The sequence below is a fragment of the Macrobrachium nipponense genome, chromosome 20, assembly GCF_015104395.2.
Source record: "Macrobrachium nipponense isolate FS-2020 chromosome 20, ASM1510439v2, whole genome shotgun sequence".
NCBI classification, from domain to species: Eukaryota; Metazoa; Arthropoda; class Malacostraca; order Decapoda; family Palaemonidae; genus Macrobrachium; species Macrobrachium nipponense.
This window is the reverse complement of record NC_061089.1, coordinates 27,557,944-27,578,644: the sequence shown is the minus strand read 5'-3', so window position 1 is coordinate 27,578,644 and position 20,701 is coordinate 27,557,944. Positions and strand designations below refer to the sequence as shown.

General features: G+C 39.3%; 1 protein-coding gene across 1 annotated transcript in view; it reads right to left on the bottom strand.

Moving 5' to 3' along the window:
- LOC135223980 (uncharacterized) overlaps positions 1-20,701 on the bottom strand; it is a 206,969-nt gene that overhangs the window by 78,618 nt on the left and 107,650 nt on the right. The window contains exon 7 of the mRNA XM_064262902.1: positions 9,192-9,551. Coding sequence (XP_064118972.1) covers positions 9,192-9,551 — 360 coding nt within the window. The remainder of the gene's footprint in view (positions 1-9,191; positions 9,552-20,701) is intronic.

Genomic DNA, 20,701 nt, shown 5'->3' with positions numbered 1-20,701 from the left:
GCTTCTCATGTCAAGGATAAAGCACTGATAAATCAATCCCTCTATGACCAGTGTCTGATAGTCTATGACTGACTTAAAAGAAATTTACAGCTCTTGTCACACTCATGATACAAGACCCACAAAAACTAATCTATCACACAAAAATACAAGAGCCACAAAAAATGACAAATTTTCAATAAAATTGTATTTTTTATAACTAACAAACCTGAGGTCTTAACAATAGGATAAATACTTAGCGCCAGCTGGAAACCGGTAAAGGTTTTTAAAAAATTGTGTACGCAAGGGACTATTGGCATCTGTGCTTGGTCACGAGTCATGTGGAGCCACCCAATACCCCTTTTTAACTCGCGACCCCTTTAAGTTATTCTTACAACCCAGGTTAGTTGATAGAGGGGTGGTTAGAGGTGGGCCTTTGTATGTTAAGACCTCAGGTTTGTTAGTTATGAAAAATACAAATTGATTAAAAATTTGCCATTTGTTCATATACGAAACAATCCTTTGGTCTTAACAATAGGATAGACTTTTCTTTCAACCAACTGGGATTTGCCACCTTTGATCAGTTTTCTGAATAGCAGTATTCTACAAAACAACTGACCAGTATTTCAGAATCTAAGACATATATGAATATCATAGAGTCAGACTACTGGGTTTCTACACAATGACCAGTATTTCAGAATCTAAGACATATATGATCATAGAGTCAGACTACTGGGTTTCTACACAATGACATAGTTCATTGCCTCTGAGGAAGATAAGAACATCTGTTTTTCTAACAAACCAATCTATCCACTTATGTAGGTTTGTTATCATTCCTCTCCCCCTTGCTAAAGAGAGGAATGTCTTGCTACTGATAGGTATCATACACTGATAATAACAAACAGTATGGCTACTTCACTCACCAGTATCTTGTCTGTTCCAGCTTATGATGGTACGTACTCTCTTCCTACTGCCCGAAGTAAAGAAGGAGAAAGAAATTTGAAAAGGAAAGAGGCCAGTTATCTCCTCCATTTCCCATTCATATCTTAGTCAAGATACCAACTGACCCACCAGGGGTGCTGGATGAGTTACACAATTTGTTGAGCAGCCACCAAAGGACCCAAGGAAATTGTGTCCAAGGACCTCTGGGCAACCTCCTTTATGTACAGGAAATTGAAAGTGGTTTGTTGTAATAATGAACCAACTCTCAAATTTCAATGAACAGACACCTTAAATTGCTCAATATGAGTTAATTTTTCTAAACATCATGGGTTCTTGCCTTCCCTCCATCATTAGACTCTTGTTTCTGTTGAATAAGGCCCTTCTGGCACTTCTTTCCTGACTCGACCTGTCTCAACGAAAAGTCTTCGTCAAACAACATGTCGAAGAAGTACAAGGTTCTAACAGAACCTTCCCATTAAACGTCCAATGAACAGCGGGTAACATTCTTTATGTAGAACATGGAAAATGATTGGATACAAGTCACGAACCAACCGTCATGATCATTTTAACAGATATGTTCTGAATTGCCAGAAAGGCACATTCCTCCGATGACCTTCCCTTCTGTATGACCCAAATTGGTACAACTTGACAACCAGGAGTAGGCTTGACTGATCGCCTCCAAAAATAAAAATACATCAAAATTTCTGACCACTCTTCCTCTGTTTGGCTTGTGTTCCCTTAATGTCTACCACATTTATGTTCTTGGTGACGTAGTTCTTTCGATAACCACAGAGTACTTTGATAAGTCAAAGCCGGCCCTCCTGAAGCTCTCTAGCGCCAACTCAAGTCATACTGAGCGTGACTAAAAACATGTCATCATGACCTGTGCTATATTGGCTCAATATCCTGGATTCTGGGGCAAATTGGATACTGTTATTCCCAACTACTTTTGAATCTACGTCAAAAACCTGGCTATTGAGTACTCCCACTCTACCAAGTCAGAGGAAGACAGTTTCCCCTGTCAGTTTCCTGTAACGTGACTGACGTATGGGCTCGGTGGTAACCCAGTGAGTCTACTCTGATACAGAGTATGTTTTCAAGTAGGAGATCTGAGCTTCTTATGTGCACCAGCCAGTTCAATGCTCTTGAGTCATCTGAAGTTTACTCAGTGTGAAGTGATATTCACATACCGGATGACCCAATCACCAGTCAAATGTGCATCACCATACAGGTAACAGAGAGACTTCCCTCTGTTCTGACAACAGCTCCACAAGATCTTTGTCTACTGACAGAATGCCTTTAATGGACAGAAACCTCCTCTATAAAGGCAGTCACGGCCGAAGAGTCATTCTGCATATGTAAGACTAAGAACTCAGAAGTCGTGTTACATCCGAGCTGATGCTCTGCACCCAAAATCTTAAAACTGTTAGTTTGAAAAGGGATACTGGGCAAACTCCAGACCTGAGATATTAATTCTACCTATCGGTGGTACCTCTTCCCCACACGAACCTGGTAGAGAACATTGTGCTAAGATAAACCTTATCAGTCACTTATCTTGATTCCCTCTCAATATCTGGAACCCCTTTCTCTGTTCAGGATATGGTGGAACAGGTAGAATGGAGGGTTTGCATAACCTCCAGGTTGTTCCCAGTATCCCAAATGAAATCCTCAGCCTGCTCGAAGGACGAGAACCCTGTAGCAGACAGGCCTTACGTAGGTCTTCAATTATACTGACAATATCATGAGAAAACCCAAAGGAATGTCCTATGATAATATATTCTACTCAGACCAAACTTTTGAGCCTGGGAGACAAGTCAAAGCTGCTGGTGTACTACAAAAAGCAGATCCACAGTTCTTTTGTGAATTGTAATGGCGTTCACTATCTTAATAAAATTGTGTAAGAATTCATTTTAATAATTTAAAAAGCAATATTTCAAGCATTTGCCACGTGATACTGTATTAAGTTTCCTCTACTTTCTTAAGCCTATGTGTATCATCTGTAACTTTAACTCTTTTTACATTTAGCTCTACTAAGGACAATGCTGTATAATTTGCAAGTGTGACCATTTTTTTTTCCTAACTTTAAAACTAATTTGTACAAATAATACTGTATTCCAATGTATTTTATGTACTGCATGAGTTTTGGGAGTAAACTCAACTTTCATACCATTCTAGTTTCAATGATGACAACATTGTTTCATAAAAAAAGGCAGTTATCTTCATTCACATAAATTTATGGCAAACATATCCCTTATAAAATACATGGTCTAAAATTTGGTCTTCAAATGCTAAAACACACCGCAGCCTTTCTTCTAACAGACAAAGAGTAGTGGACCACTTTGCATGTATCACCGGGAACTTAAGTTATCAACTAATCATCTCCGTCATCTTTTAATGTCTGCCTGTCAAACAGCATGTCTTCCCACACCATGACCAAAATTTACTATTAAATTATCATTTTCGCTCAAATTTATTTCATCTCTATGCTGTTCTTTTTCATAATTTACATAGTTTTTCATATTCAGGCAATTGATCAGTGAATTAATCTCAAATAGTAGTTAATTTTTTTGAAAGGGCAGTTCCTAGTTGCCAGCCTCTTGTTCAAAGCAATTACAAGTGTAATAGTACTGCAAGTTGAATGAGGATCCGTATATATGGAGGCTACAAAGCATGAACGAGGGAAACCACCTACACTGGGCCCCAGCTTCTATGGTTTCCTGGATCTAGAGGCAGAGATAGCAGAAGAGTTAACCCTTTAACGCCGATTGGACACATTAAACGTCGACATAAATTGTCTGTCGGGTGCCGATTGGACGTATGGTACGTCGATAAAAAGTTTTTTTTAAATTCGCGGAAAATTACTTATGGGCCTACCAGCTGAAAACTTTTGAATCAGGCGCCTTGGGGGATGCTGGGAGCTCACGGATCAAGGCATTGTTTTGTTTACACTCATGATGCAGGCGCGCAAGCGTGAATTTCTTTCTTATCGCACTAAAAAGTAACAGTGACACATCTCTGCAATTATTTCGTCACTGACATAATTTTTGCACCATTTAAATTAGCCGTTACATGGAGTATTATATATGAAAATGTGCGCAATTTCATGTAAAATACAACAAAAAGATACTCATGATTGTAGCTTTCATCAGTCTTGAAATATTTTCATATAAATAACGATAAGTGCAATAATTTCAACCTTCGGTCAACTTTGACTCTACCAAATGGTCGAAAAATGGTGAATTTATGAATAAAACTTTTTCCTTCCGTCTGCGCGGTAACTCTTCCGATAAATTTTTTTGTGCAATTCTCGTAATGTTTGCACCATTTTAAATTAGCTCATAAAGTTTTATATGTGGAAATGTGCGCAATTTCATGCACAATACAACTAAAAACAACCCATGGTTGTAACTTTATCAGTTTTGAAATATTTTCATATAAATAACTATGTGCCAAATTTCAACAGTCGGTCAACTTTGACTACCGAAATGGTCGAAAAACACAATTGTAAGCTAAAACTCTTATATTCTAGTAATATTCATTCATTTATCTTCATTTTGCAACAAATTGGAAGTCTCTAGCACAATATTTTGATTTATGGTGAATTTATGGGAAAAAAAAAAAAAAAAAAAAAAAAAATTTCCTTACGTTGGCGCGGTACTCTTCCGAAAAAAATCAGAATTTTTTTTGTCCGATTGTCGTAATGTTTGCACCATTTTAAATTAGCTGTTACATAAAGTTTTATATATGAAATATGCACAATTTCGTGTAGAATACAACAAAAAATATTTAAAGGTTGTAGCTTTTCTCATTTTTGAAATATTTGCATATAAATCACAATAAATAGAAAAAAAAAACACCGTTCGGTCAACTTTGACTCTACTGAAATGGTAGAAAAACGCAATTGTAATCTAAAACTCATAGTCTAGTAATATTCAGTCATTTATCTTCATTTTGAAACAAATTTGAAGTCTCTAGCACAATATTTAGATTTATGGTGAATTAAATATGGTAAAAATTAAAAAAAAAAAATTTCCTTCCCTCAGCGCGCGGATTCTCCGCTGCAAATCTCCGAAATGCGTACGTCGCATTCTCGTAATATTTGCTCCGTTTCATATTTGGCGTTCCATAGAGTTTTATATATAAAAATGTGTGCAATTTCATGTAGAATACAACAAAAAATAATTGAAGATTGTAGCTTTACTCATTTTCGAAATATTTGCTTATAAAAAAATATATAAAAAAACATTCGACATTCAGTCAACTTTAACTCGTCCAAAATGGTCGAAAACTGCAATTGTAAGCTAAAACTCTTACAGTATAGTAATATTCAATCATTTATCTTCATTTGTAAACAAATTGCAAGTCTCTAGAACAATATTTGGATTTATGGTTAATTTTTGAAAAAAACATTTTTTTACGTCCGCTCGTTATGAATTCATGCATCATTTTGTGATAATATTTTCTCTGTGTTGCTTTGATCGTTTTAGAATGTCTTTTATACCAAAATGATTGCAATCTAGTGTACAATACAACGAAAAAAAATGCTTTGATCGTTTTATGTCTTATATACCAAAATGATTGCAATCTAGTGTACAATACAACGAAAAAAAATTAACTCGTTAGCTTTAACTGTTTTGCTCACAGCGCGATTTGAATACAATTATGTATATATGAAATTTTGTTTTTGCGCTATCATATATCGCATTATTTATATATGATAATGATATTTTTTTCATTTCTGATGGTTGCATACTAAATTTCAGGCAATGACAAAAAAAGGAGCCAAAAATGAACTCTTAATCTTGAAAACTAAGCGCGCTGTGATTTTTTTAAAAAAATATTTTTTCCGCTTCGGCGCTCACTCAGACCCCCCCTCGACTTACAGAAGACGATTTTTATTATACCCCTTCGGCGTTAAAGGGTTAAGGGAATCCATGATAACTCAACTCTTCCTCACTAGCACAAAAACCCCTCACATACCACACAGAAAGAAAACCCAGGCAAACAAAAGACCAGCTTTAGAAAGAGAAAGAACAAGACATCCTCACTTTAAGGCAGTAAGTAAGCAGAAACTAAGACATCACGAAGCCCAGCTTGGGTATGTTGCTGTGACAGAGGACAGATGCCACCAGTACCTTGCATATATATGCAATTTTATTGAATTTTTTGCCCTTTGGCATTTCCAGCTTGGACTACAAGACATACCCTAATGTTAGGAACCCAGGTTTGTTCCGTGTATGAACAATTAATATTTTTTCTGGGAACAATCCTTAACTTTGCATATGTGTGCTAGTTCCAATGTTAGTTAAAGAATTTTGTTTAATATTTTTGTTTTTGGAATAGAAAGAAATTTAAGATTGAGGCCAAAGGCCAAGCAAACACTGGAACCTATGAGATTATTCAGCGCTGTAAGGGAAATTGAGAGTAAAAAGGTTTTAAAAGAGTAACAGGTGGAAACCCTTGCTTTTGCAATATGGGTGGAAAGAAACACAGAAGAAAGAGAATATGATTGGAGGTATAGCAAAAGGAATGACAAGAATTGCAGCTAGGGACCAAATGGATACTGCAAAGAACCTTCAGTAATGCCTAAAGTGCATCAACTGAGGTGCACTAATGGCACTAACTCCTTATGGGGGATATTTTTGTTTTTGGGTTATGGCATATAGTATATAAGAGAAAGTCTCCATTCAAGGGTCATTATCCTTCACCATCTAATTATATTAATTTTCATATTTTTAGTAAATTATTTTTAAAATAAAAATCAGTTATTAAAATAAGGGCGTAAATTCTTAAAATACTGTATTTTTCTGTTTCTTTTTCAAGGCTAACAGAAAAGAGATGATACAAAGAGAAGGCTGTAATTCGTGGCTTGATTGCAGAGAAATATGTTGAGTAATGAAATATGACAAAAGGAAAAATTAGACCTTTGAGATTTATGAACTCCTTCAATATACTCTGCATTGCATGTACTATACTGTACAATCATGAACCAAAGTATGACAATGACACATTGAAACGACTTGTCAACTTAAAAATAAACAAAGAAAAATATTAGGAGTAAGATAGGACCATGTTATTTGTGCTCATTCAAGGCATCAACCACTTAACTTCTGATGACTGCAAAGGACGTTGACCACATAAAATATTCAACTAAAATCTTATCATTTTAATGCTTTCCAATTTCAAGGCATCAACCACTTAACTTCTGATGACTGCAAAGGACGTTGACCACATAAAATATTCAACTAAAATCTTATCATTTTAATGCTTTCCAATTTCAAACATACCAAATACATATTTGTAAGAATTAAACTGTAAAATGAACATCGTAAAACATTTTTTCCTAGGTATGAAAACCAGAGCACTTTATGAACATGTACTTTTCAGCACAAGCTGGAAACAAGTCACTGGTGGTGGCCGCGTGACTGCGAAAACTCAAACTCATCTGTCATCATCAAGCACTTGTCCATCAGCAACAGGGACTGCACAGGGTAGTAGAAGTGAGATTATGACTAAAGGCTAAAGGTTGTGGTTTGTATGCCTAGGTTGTGAGATTTGTTCTAGGCTGGAGGATACTCTCTCAAATAAATGGCAGGTAATCTCCATCCAAAATGCCATGCTAAGCAACAACAGCTCCTGTAACCATATACATTTTACGTATGGTTGCAAGACTGATAAGACCCTGAGCCACAGTGGCCATAGTAATAAGTATATGAACTCTCACACTAAGAACTTAAATTCCAAACAACCAAATGCTGCTCTAAAGACAGGGTAGCAAAGGTCATCATAAATTGATAGATTCAGATAAGTCCCCCCTCACTAAGGTGCCAGAGGAGAATGAGTAGAATGTAGTGAGAAAAATAGCTAGTGTAGTCTCGGAGGAAGGAGATGGTAAGATTCAGTAGTATCTATGGTGGAGCATTTCCCTTTGAAGAAGCCAGCAAACATCTTTTGACTTTCCACACTCCAAGCACAAATGAAGAGGAACAAAACAGGTTTCACTAAAGCAAGCAAAACTCTGCTATCCTTCAAACCTTTCATGGTTTTTTTTATTCACTTCGAAAAAAAAAACATGAACACCATATACGTATACAAATAAAAAAATGAATGAGGTATCAACTTGATGGCCATTCTGAGCACAGAAAGAGGTTTTAACAGCAGCGAAAGAAATAGCTCTTGATAACAGCAGGTGAGTAGAGGGGTTCCTCCCACTTAACTAACTACCAACAGTCAACTTCCATGACAAATTCCAGCAACTGATTCCATCTTGAGTCATGGTACATACTCCTAATTAAAAGACACCAATCTCTATGCCAATAGGAACATAAATTTACAGCAACCAAAAAAAGAAATTTATTGTTATAACCATCAAGTGATCCACATGATCTACTTTAAGTATATTTTCAGGCCCTCACTATGCTAGCACTGCACAGCCAACAGACATTTTTTTTCTTAATTAAAAATTAAGTGTCTGGGATTTGTGCAAAATTATATATATGAACTAATTTACACGATAGTTTGCTATAAGACAAATTTGCCCAAGACAACAACCCTGCTATTCTAAAGGTGAGATTCCCACCCTTCATGAAACCTTGAAAATGGTGAGATCCTCCACCCTTTCATGAAACCTTGCTCTTCTAAAGATGAGATCCCCACCCTTTCATAAAACCTTGCTCTTCTAAAGATGAGATCCCCACCTTTTCATGAAACCACACTATATTAAAGATGAGATCCCCACCCTTTCATGAAACCTTGCTCTTCTAAAGATGAGATCCCCACCTTTTCATGAAACCACGCTATATTAAAGATGAGATCCCCACCCTTTCATGAAACCTTGCTGTTCTAAAGGTGAGATCCCCAACCATTCCATGAAACCTTGCAATTCTAAAGGTAAGATCCAAATCCTTTCATGAAACCTTGCTATTTTAAGGTTAGCACACCCTCATCAATACACAAAAGGGATTATTATTTACCAAATAACATCAAGTCATTTATAAATTAGTAGTTGAAAGTTAACACCCACACTAAACAATAAAATCCCTTTAACTATAATATACCATCAAAACTTTAGAGGAGACATTAAACCACCAGTAAATAAAAATGAATTAAGAAAGTAAGGATTGAAGCCTAAGTGATGTTGCACTTTCTGCTATTCACCAAATATAAGATAAAGAAAAGAGGTAGAAGTAGTTGAACAGCAAGAGAGCAAGATCCCTACTTTCAAAATTGATAAGACATATCAAAATAAAAAGTACATCAGCTAACATTCTTACCTCATGGGAATCACTGCGGAGTTCAAGAGGTTGTTTGAGTGAATGAAGAGTTTGTGGTGAACTAGGGCAATGCGGACTCTGTGGAGACATGGGACAGTGTGGAGACTGGGGAGATGAAGGCGATGAATACATTTGACTTCCTCTGCTTCCACTTGCATGGGTGCTATTGTTACTGCTCCTACTGTTGGTACTACTACTGCTACTAGTACTACTAGTACTGCTAGTGCTACTGCCACTGCTAACCAGTTTATCCTGATTTTTTTGTTTGGCAACTCCAACACTACCCCCTCCATCATCTGTTATGCACATCTGTTTCCTTAACCCTTCCAAGAGCAGTGTTATGAATTCCTGGCAGTCATGCTGAAAATACAAAAGGTAAATAACTCAAAGTTCTCTCCTTTCTTTTACCGCCAATTCCTTGACCACTTTTTAATCACCATTTAATACCACCTTTTCATATTCAAACATAACACTAACATAAAACTGAATGTGATCTTTAGGGTAAGCACATTTGTTGTTCTTGTTGTTAATAATAAAAATAATAATAACAATACTTCAAGCAATTGCACCAGTTCCAAAGGCTACAGGCTTTCATAAAGAGAAAAAGTTTAATCATGTCAAAAAAGGACTGAAGAATGAGGCCCTATCATTATCTTTGTAAGTTTTCATAAGTAATTAGCAGGTGTTGGAATGGAAAAACCCATAAGCTTGTATTTTAACTCTATAACGACAACCATGACAAATCTGTAATGCTTGAAACTATCAAGCCACAAGCAGAAATATTGAGTTCACAGTGATCAGTTGATCATTATAACAAATTCATCACATTCAAAACTTCATACTGGCATTGTATGGCAACTATTAATCCCAAATGTTCAGTGGCCAGCTGATTGCCACATGCATAAAACCTCTTGGTGTTTATGCCTTCACAACCAAAGCTACAGATATGTTTTGTTTTTTGTTCACTTTCCTCAAGAAGCTGTTAAGGGTACTTTGACGACACGAATGACAATTCTGCTGGGCAATGGCAACCCTTCATTACTCATGCTATAGAGCAGCCATATCCAAAGCCCTGGGAAAGTCAATGGGGTCCATATTAGGGGTCTCCAACAATTCTGTAATTGTATTGAGGGCCATAAGTAAACTCTTGTATGAGGGCAGTTAGCATTTGCAGCTGTTTCTTTACCAGCAACTGCAGCACACTATCTCATCGACAGAGAGAAGTTGGTAGCTAGGGTCACCACCATTGTCATCCAGCCACTACCGTACCATCATTCTCAGGAACATCGTCACCTCCAGTCATGAATGTGTCATGGAAGTTGTCAACATTGAACACCTGGAAGTCTATTACAGACTCTTCTCCATTCTGCATACAATTCCAGGCATGACTGAGGGGCTCTACAATGACATCCTTCCAAGCATTAGTGAAGTTGTAAATAGCGACTGCAGTGACAACTCACCAAGATTCTCTAGCATTCGTTCCCAATCAAATCCAAGCCTTGCTCCTTCTCCTCCTCGTCCTCAAAACATTACCAAAAAATTTCCTCCGTGAACTTCCTACAAGAACAACTGTTTTGTTGCAACAATAACACCTTTGACCATTGGCTGAATGAGTGCAGTCATATTAGGAGGTAAATGCATGACCCTAATATGATTTTCCTCACCAACCAATTGGGCTGTGTTAGGATGTGCACTGTCCACGAGAAGCAAAGCCTTATCCCGATGTCTTGCAATGCCAAGGTCCTGTGTCTAATAAATTACCTCCTGATAAAAATGATTATGGAACCAATCACAAACGATCTTCAAAGTGAACCAAGCCTTCATCGATGATACCAAATCACTGGGAGCCTATCCACGCTGGTTTGCAACGATGCTCACCAGTAACATTTGCACAAAAGTATTGATGAGTAAGGAGTGACAATGGCCTTCACAATCTATCAACTTCATCAAGTTTTGAAAGATTTGTCAGTTAATGACCTTCAAAATCTACATGTAAAAATTACAAATTTTTAACTAATTTGTATTTTTCACTTACAAACCTGAGGTCTTAACATTAGAATAAATACTCAGCGCCAGCTGGAAACCGATAAAGTTTAAAATAATTGTGTACGCAAGGGACTACTGGCATCTGTGCTTGGTCACGAGACATGTGGAGCCACCCACATACCCCTCATTAACTCATGACCCCGTTAGTTATTCTTCCAACCCAGGTAGTTGATAGAGGGGTGGTTAGAGGTGGGCCTTTGTATGTTAAGACCTCAGGTTTGTAAGTTATGAAAAATACAAATTAGTTAAAAATTTGTCATTTGTTCATATACGAAACAAACCTTCGGTCTTAACATTAGGATAGACTTACTCTTGGTGGGAGGTAATTACTATTAACCAACTGGGAGTTTGCCACCTTTGATCAGTTTTCTGAATAGCAGTATTCTACGAAACAACTGACCAGTATTTCAGAATCTAAGACATATATGAATATCATAGAGTCAGACTTCTGTGTTTTTACACAATGTCATAGTTCATTGCTTCCAAGGAAGATAAGAAGATCTGTTCCCCTAACAAACCCATTCATCCACTCATGTAGGTTTATCATTATTCCTCTCCCCCTTGCTAGAGAGAGAAATGTCCTGCTACTGATAGGTATCTTAACGATAATAACCCTCTCACCTGTACCTTGTCCGTTCCAGCTTATGATGGTACTCCCTTCCTACTGCCCTAAGTAAAGAAGGAGACAGAACTTTGAAAAGGAAAGAGGCCAGTTAACTCCTCCATTTCACATTCATACCATCATCTTAGACAAGATACCAACTGACCCGCCAGGGGTACTGGATGAGTTACACAATTTGTTGAGCAGCCACCAAAGGACCCAAAGAAATTGTGTCCAAGGACCTCTGGGCAACCTTATACGTATATATATACAGGAAATTGAAAGTGATTTTCATAACAAAGAACCCACTCTCAAATTTCAATGAACAGACACCTCCTTAAAATTGCTCAATTTTGAGCTTCGATACAGTCACAGACCAAACGTCACGATCATTTTAACAGATATGTTCTTAAATGCCAGAAGGCCCACATTCCTCTGATGACCTTCTCTTCTGTATAACCTCATTGGTACAACTTGACAAACAAGGAGTAGGCTTGACCAATCGCCTCTGTTTGGCCTGTTCCTTTACGTCTACCACCTTAATGTTCTAGGTGACGTAGTTCTTTCCATAACCACAGAGTACTTTGACGAGTCAAAACCGGCCCTTCTGAAGGTCCCTCACACATACTCACACCGTACTGAGCATGACTAAGAAATGTATCTGTCATCATGACCTGTGCTGCATTGACTCATTATCTCTGATTCCAGTGCCAATTGGAACTGATGTTCCAGACTACTTTTGAGTCTACGTCAAAACCCTGGTTATTGAGTACTCCCACTCTACCAAGGTCAAAGGAAGACCCCCTTCCACGGTCAGTTTCCCATAACGTGACTGATGTATGTGACTAGTGGTAGTCCGTCAAGGCTACTCTGATATAGAGTATGTTTTCACTTATCAGATTGGAGTTCTTATGTGCCCCAGCCAGTTCACTGCTCCTGATTCATCTGAAGATTAGTCAGTGTGAAGCGATATTCATATGCCCAATCACCAGTCCAATGTATATCACCATGCATGTAAACATGTAATTATAGAGATCCTTCCCTCTGTTCTGACAACCTCTCCACCAGATCATTGTCTACTGACTGAATGCCTTTAATGGACAGAAACGTCCACTATATAGGCAGTCACGGCCAAAGAGTCATTGTGTATATATGAGCTAACGACCTTTGGAGTCGTGTTACATCCGTGGTGACACTCTACACCCAAAAACTGAGAACTATTAGTTCGAAAGGGGATACTGGTCAACCTCCAGACCTTGAGATATTAATTCTACCTATCGGTGGTGCCTCTTCCCCACACGAACCTGGTAGCGAGGATTGTGCTACGATAAACTTTATCAGTCACTCATTCTGGGTCCTCCTTAACTACTGGAACCCATCCTTCCGTTCAGGACATGGCGGAACAGGTAGAACCTAGTTTGCGTAACCTCCAGGTTGTTGTTCCCAGTATCGCAAATGGAATCCTCAGGCTCCTCGAAGGGTGAAACCCCTGAGACAGCTATTACTTGGTTTTTCCATTATATGAGTTCCACTCTGGACGAGTTGTTTGTGCACTCATCTGCCAAACCGGTGGTCCGAGGTCCTTCTCCCATCTCGGCCAATGCGGAATCAGAGAACTTACTTCTGGTGATAGGAAATAATTTATCGATATGGTGCGGTTCGGATCCCACAATAAGGTGCAGGTCCTGTTGCTAGGTGACCAATTGGTTCCTAGCCAAGTAAAAAATATCCAATCCTTCAGGGCAGCCCTCAGCCCTAGAAGAGCTATTAAACAGCCTAGTGTTTTTGTAAAAACTAAGATCCCAACCACGAAACACCTTATGCGGTGACCTGTTACAATATACGGGAATATGTTCAATATGCTACCCTTCAAAGGGAAATCCTATATTGCCAGAAACCATCATGGTGCTATACTCAAGTGACCTGGCCCAGATATGTACCCAACATCACTTCACCCTACCTCACTCTTGAAGAATGGGAAACTCCCCACCCTCCCCTTCCAGATATGAATAGGTTCTAATGCCTTGCTCTAGCCAACTGAAGCTCGAACCCTCTATGTTAGGTTCATGACTTCAATATAGAAACTAGACCAGTATGGAAGAGACCCATTTGCAGATTCCAGGTTAACTTAGCCAACAACCACTTGGACTAGTCTAAGTGGGCATAGTCAATTAAGAATCGACTAACTTATTTGAAGTTGGCAAGACCAGGTTGACCCTGGCTTGGTTAGGTTAGGCTATGTTAACCCTTCCAATTAGGCTAGGACCCTGGTCTGGTTAGGTTAGGCTATGTTAACCCTTCCAATTAGGCTAGGACCCTGGTTTGGTTAGGTTAGGCTATGTTAACACCTCCAATTAGGTTAGGCTAACTCCTCCATCACTTAGGGTAGGTCAAGTCCATCTGAGATGTACACTTAACTAGGCTAGGCTAGTATAGACTAGCTTAATCTAGAAACTAAGTGACTTGGGTTAGGGTAAAGCCGTTCAAGTAAGTTTGGGCTATCCACAACCTTCTAGGCTGAAGTGGTAAAAGTGTTTCGAATGGGTAGCCTAGGCACTAATCTATGCTCAACTATACTTATAACCTTACTAATTTGCCCAACCTAAGATAGTAAGGGCATGTTCAAGCAACCAGATCATGAAAGTCATCAACCCACTGTTAGGCTAAGTTGACATGTATGTTGGAACCACCTAGCCTATGAGTTAGGCTAAGCGGACCCGGCTAAGCTAAGAATTGTACCACTCAGACCAATCTAAGATAGTAAATGCAGGTTCATAAGCCAAACCGCAACCATTAGCTGGTCCAAGCCAGCACATGCATACCCAAACCAGTTAGTTCGGACAGACTAAGCTAAGAACTACTACTCAGATTAACTAAGAGAGTAGCAGTAGACTTGGACTGGCTGGAATAGGCTACGAATATAACCACTTGTTAGGCTAAAAGGTATGACCCAATCATCCTGGCTATAGCATCTTAGGTTAAAAGTGCCCTACTTAGGCTTGGCTACCTTAAATGGCGAAAGAAAGACATTCACCTCTTCCTTTCAACTTAAGTTCCCATTCGATTTCTTTAAGAAAAATGGTTTTACAATACTTTTGAAGGAACCAAGCTTTCGATTAACTTTAACTACTTGTGTTAGAGTCAAAGCGTTTGGTCAATATTCTTATAGGAAGAAACCAGCTTATACCAACAAGTATATAAAACATGGGAATTCTTCTTACCTGTAAAGATTTGAAGTTTTCTGGAGTCAACCCAAAGTATGCTAACTCCCACCATTCAGGCTGCATACGATTACAGTGGTACCTCGATATGAAAGGCTCAACTTACGAAAAACTCGAGATACGAAAGCTAATATGAAAAATTTTACGGCTCGACATACGAAAATTGCTCAAGATACAAAAGGTTGTTGCTGTAAAGTCCGAGATTCGCCCGGACCACCGATAACAATTTTGAAACTCGCACGCCGCCAACTGAGTAGACTCACCACCATCCTCCTGCTCTCCCATTGGTTCCTGATGCTAGTCACCGCCATGAGATCCTTCTCTCCTATTGGTCAGCATCCCTCCCATCATGCATCTACTACGTAGCGGCATGCTTCTTCGGCCACTGCACGGCATCATCTGTATCGTACGCACGCGGTATTCATTCGTTCTAACGATTTCGTTTATTAACAAATTTGTTAGTGATTTCGTTGTAGTATACTTTATCGTGTTGTGTGAGAACTTTACTCCATACATAAACGTACTACATAACATAATTACGTACAGTATATATGTAGTCATGGGTCCCAAGAAACTTGAAATTCACGGAAAGAGGATGCTCTCTTTGGAAACGAAGATGGAGATTATCAAGAAGTATGAAGCTGGTATGCGATTGAGTGTGATTGCCAAGGAATACGACCGAAATCCGTTGACAATAGGCACCATACTTAAGCAGAAGGATGCCATCAAAGCAGCTACACCTTCCAAGGGCGCCACTATTTTGTCCAGCAAGAGAACCGATGTGCACGACGAGATGGAAAGGCTTCTTCTTGTCTGGATAAAAGACAAAGAAATCGCTGGCGATACGATAACGGAGACGGCAATCTCCCACAAGGCCAGCGCTATTTTCGGCGTTGATTGCCCAGGCCGAAGACGACGGAGGAGAAGGGACACCAACGCCAACCCCAGACTTCAAGGCTTCGTATGGGTGGTTCGAGAAATTCCGTAAATGGACTGGCATCCATTCGGTGGTGCGGCATGGGGAGGCTGCCAGCTCGGACACGAAAGCGGCTGAAGCCTTTAAAAAGACTTTCGACGAGATGATGACCAAGGAAGGCTACAGTTCTCAGCAAGTCTTCAACTGTGATGAGACTGGCCTTTTTTGGAAAAAAATGCCTCATCGGACGTACATCACGCAGGAAGAGAAGCAGCTACCTGGGCATAAGCCTATGAAAGACAGGCTTACGCTCGCACTTTGTTCCAACGCCAGTGGGGATTGCAAGGTGAAGCCCCTACTGGTCTATCATTCCGAGACTCCTCGAGCCTTCAAGGCCCACAAAGTGCTTAAGGAGAAGCTTCCAGTGATGTGGAGGGCTAATGCGAAAGCCTGGGTAACGAGGCTTTTGTTCTCCGAGTGGGTAAATCTGTGTTTCGGCCCGACAGTGAAGAAATTCTTGGAAGAGAAGCGCTTCCCTCTGAAATGCCTGCTGGTGTTGGACAATGCCCTTGCTCACCCTCCTGGCCTCGAGGAAGATATCCTAGCGGAGTATTCTTTCATCAAGGTTCTTTATCTTCCGCCTAACACCACCCCTCTCCTCCAGCCCATGGACCAGCAAGTGATATCAAACTTCAAGAAGCTGTATATGAAACATCTTTTCAAGAGATGTTTCAACATCACCGATACCACAAACCTCACCTTGCATGAATTTTGGAAGGAGCATTTCAATGTTGTCATATGCATCCGACTCATTGACCAAGCTTGGCAGGAGGTTTCGAGGCGAACCTCGAATTCCCCGTGGAGGAGACTCTGGCCTGATGCCGTACCTGCCCGAGACTTCGAGGGATTCGACGTGGGCGAAGCTGGTGCTGCAGATTCAGAAACAGTTGACGATCCTGAAACTGTTTTGCAACCAGATCTTGACGAGATCGTTGCACTCGGCAAGTCCATGGGGCTGGTCGTCGACGAGGACAACATCAACCACCTTCTCGAGGAGCACCAAGAGGAGCTTACGACGGATGACCTGAAGAGTTGGAGGCCATGCAACATATCGTTGTTCAAGAGGAGTTTTCTAGCAGCGGCGAGGAGGAGGAGGACGACCCTATGACAACGGCAGAAATTAAGGATGTTCTAGCTGCTTTTCATAAAGTGCAAACATTTGTAGGGGGAAAAAAAAAAAAAAAAAAAAAAAAAAAAAAAAAAAAAAAAAAAACACACCCCCCGAAAAGGCTTACACAGGTCGTATGCTTGCACAGTTCGATGACGCTTGCCTGAGTCGTTTCAGGAACATTGTGAAAAGTAGGCAGAAGGAATCTTCCTTGGATAGTTATTTTTTAAAGAGGCCTTTAGTACTAGCAGGAGTAAGCAAAAAGGAAGAACCAAGTGATACTAAAAAACAAAGTTGAAAGTGGTGATGAAGTTGAAATTTTGTATAAAAAAAAGAAAAAAAAGTACATAAAGTATATATATATATAAAAAAAAACTTTTAGTTTTAGTTTTTTGTAAAGTTAAGTGTTACAGTTTTGTTCATGTGTTTCATAAAGTTAGTTTATGTATGTTTTCCTTACATTTTTTTGTGTGTTCCGTAAAGTTAAGTGTACTTACATATCTGCTGTTTGTCCTCCTCCTCTGTCGCCACTTTTGGAGATAGCCTCACTCGAAAGGTAAGCTTCCACATTTTACTACATACGTACAGTATTTCTTGTATACCATGTACACTAATACACTTTATTTACAGGTAATTAGCAGTACGTATTAAGTTAGGTATGAATGGTCCAAATTGTTGTAGTATTTCATTGTTTATAGGTCAATTTAGCATTATGATGAAATTTTCTTGGTGTTTTTGGAGGGCTTGGAACGGATTAGCCATTTTACATGTAAAATGCGGTCCAAGATACGAAAAGCTCATGATACGAAGGCCGCCTCGGAACCAATTAATTTCGTATCTCGAGGTAACACTGTACTAAGAGGTATCCATATCCTTCCACCAATCTGTGCATCTTACGTGTTGTAAAATGGACTCTACATGACTAGAACAAGGTAATTCATACACTTTTGTATCCTTTTTCAAACGAAACACCATGTCAATCCCCAGGGGAAGCATGCTGGCAAGTGTCTCCGTGCTCCCGAAAGGTTATTGAATTGACTAATCAAATCAATCACCTCCTCATACGAAGCCAGAAACTCTTGGTTTTCTCTTCCCTCTGGTTCTAACGCACTGTTAAGCCACAGGAGACGTTAACTCACTCCTACCCTCTGACAAACGTCCGAGTGCGTCATGGCCGTCCGACCATACGGCCGCGGCATCTTTGATCTTTAATGGCCACTGACAGCTCGATCTTGAATAGTCAGTAGCATCTGAGAAGGTAGCTATTTGCATAAGTCATGGCCTTCCAACCATACGGCCACGGCATCTTTGATCTTTAATGGCCACCGATGGCTCAATCTCGAATATTCAGTAGGATTTGAGAAGGTATCTACTTGCATGCATCATGGTCTTCCAACCATACAGCCTCGGCACCTTTGATCTTTAATGGCCGCGGATGGCTCGATCTTGAACATATTATAGTCAGTAGGATTTGAGAAGGTATGTTTGCAATCCTGTATACAAATATGAGAGCAATTTTACCATATTTCATTACTCTTGACATCTAGAGTCCATTGAAAAAGTTTGTAAAAGCATAGGTGTACGTATCAAGTTCAGCAACGGCATTGTACTCTCTCTTAGACTCTTTGTAGTCACCACTGGCAACTCCACGTCGGCTGCTAGCCCAGCGACCATCGACGCTTTCGCTCGTTCGTACTCTTGTAAACAGCTTCGTCCGATTGCTTTGAGCTTACCAGCACTGACTTCTTGATTTTCTTGCTGATTGGGCTGTGACAGTCCTGGTTCAAAGATGAAGAAGAATTTACTCTTCTCCTCTTGTCCCAAGGATCAGTCACGAAATCCTGTATCCTCCAACGCTTGACTGGTACACTCAGTGATGCCATAGACCTTAGCTATGACACCATCTAAAGAAGACAAAGAAGAAGACGAATCACGCCTTTTCTTTGTCTTGCTTAGCAATTTTCACCTCTAGATCCTGTTTATTCTTCATTACTGTGTGTACCAATGAGTCAGAAAGCGTATTAGGTTCTGGAGGCAGCAAAGTAAATCAAGAATCAGAAGGCTGTGACATCATGACTACCGCCATTTGCAAGCGGTTTTGGCTATGACGTCAACACGCTTGATGGAAGCGTGAGGCTGTTTATGGTACTCTTGCAGCCAAGATCAAGAGACCCAACCTTTTGTGGCATTTCTAATTTACAAGGATGTGACAGTCCTGGCTCGAAGAAGAAGAAGAAATTATTCTTCTCCTCTTGGCGCGAGGATCAGTCACGAAGTCCCTGATTCTAGCCTTTTCCAACTCTTCACAGCAGCCACACTAGACTAACTTTCCATCATTCACTTGTTCGACAATTACAACTACTTCTTGTGCTTTCATATAATACGGATGTAACAATCCTGGCTCGAAGATGGAGAGGAAACTTCTCCTCTTGGCTCTAGGATCAGCTACGAAGTCCCTATTTTTTCAGGATTGGCAGGAGAACGCACTGGCATCAAAGCCAGTCACCTAAGCTTGATGACGCCTAAGCGGAAAGATACAGAGGAAAGACTTGTGTCTTTTCCATTATGTGACATATATCTCCTAACGCTTGTAATTTCTCTAAAAAACAATGTGCATTAAAAACCTCTAATCCAAAAGTATAGTTGTAAAGTACTCTTGTACCTCGAAATGAAAATGGAAGCATGTCTTCATGTAGGCCGCAGTTGTGAAGTGACGTCATGGCGGTCGCCAAGTTTATGACGTCACTGAGTACAGTGGTACCTCGACATACGAAAGACTCAACTTACGAAAAATTCGAGATACGAAAGCAAATACGAAAAATTTTACAGCTCTACATACGAAAAGTTTTCAAGATATGAAAGGTTGTTGCTGTAAAGTCCCTAGATTCACCCGGACCACTGAGAACAATTTTAAAACTCCTGCGCCGCCAACTGAGTAAACTCGCCATCATCCTCCCGCTCTCCCATTGGTTCCTGATGCTAGTCACCCCATAAGGTCCTGCTCTCCTATTGGTCAGCATCTAACCCTTGTGCTTTAAGTATTCTATTGGTAAAAGGATGCTGTAAATTGAAAAACTTAATTCATGCAATACATTTAATAAAAAAAAAAAATTAGGTAAAGATAGAATAAAGAATAGAAATGAATGGTTATTATACTGTTTGGTAGTTTCAGTAGTTGAAGAGAGATAATGAAAATTTATGGCTTACTGTGTAAAGTAATTGCTTGGCGATCGTTCGATACTCGTAAGTGCTGGATGTAACAGAAGTTTGGAAGCTTTTTTTTTTTTTTTTTTTTTTTGTTTATTATAGTTAATGGTTACTTAATAATTATTTGAAATGAGTACATGCAATACATTTAATAAAAATAAATTGTGAATTACATATAATAAAATATAAAATAAATCAGACTGCCAACAAATACGTATTTTTTAGAATTCTTCTTCTGTTTTAACATTACGTTACGTATATGTATGTTTCATTATAACTATCAGTAACTCGGTATCTCCATTAGGTAAAGATCGAATAAAGAATAGAAATGAATGGTTATTATACCGTTTG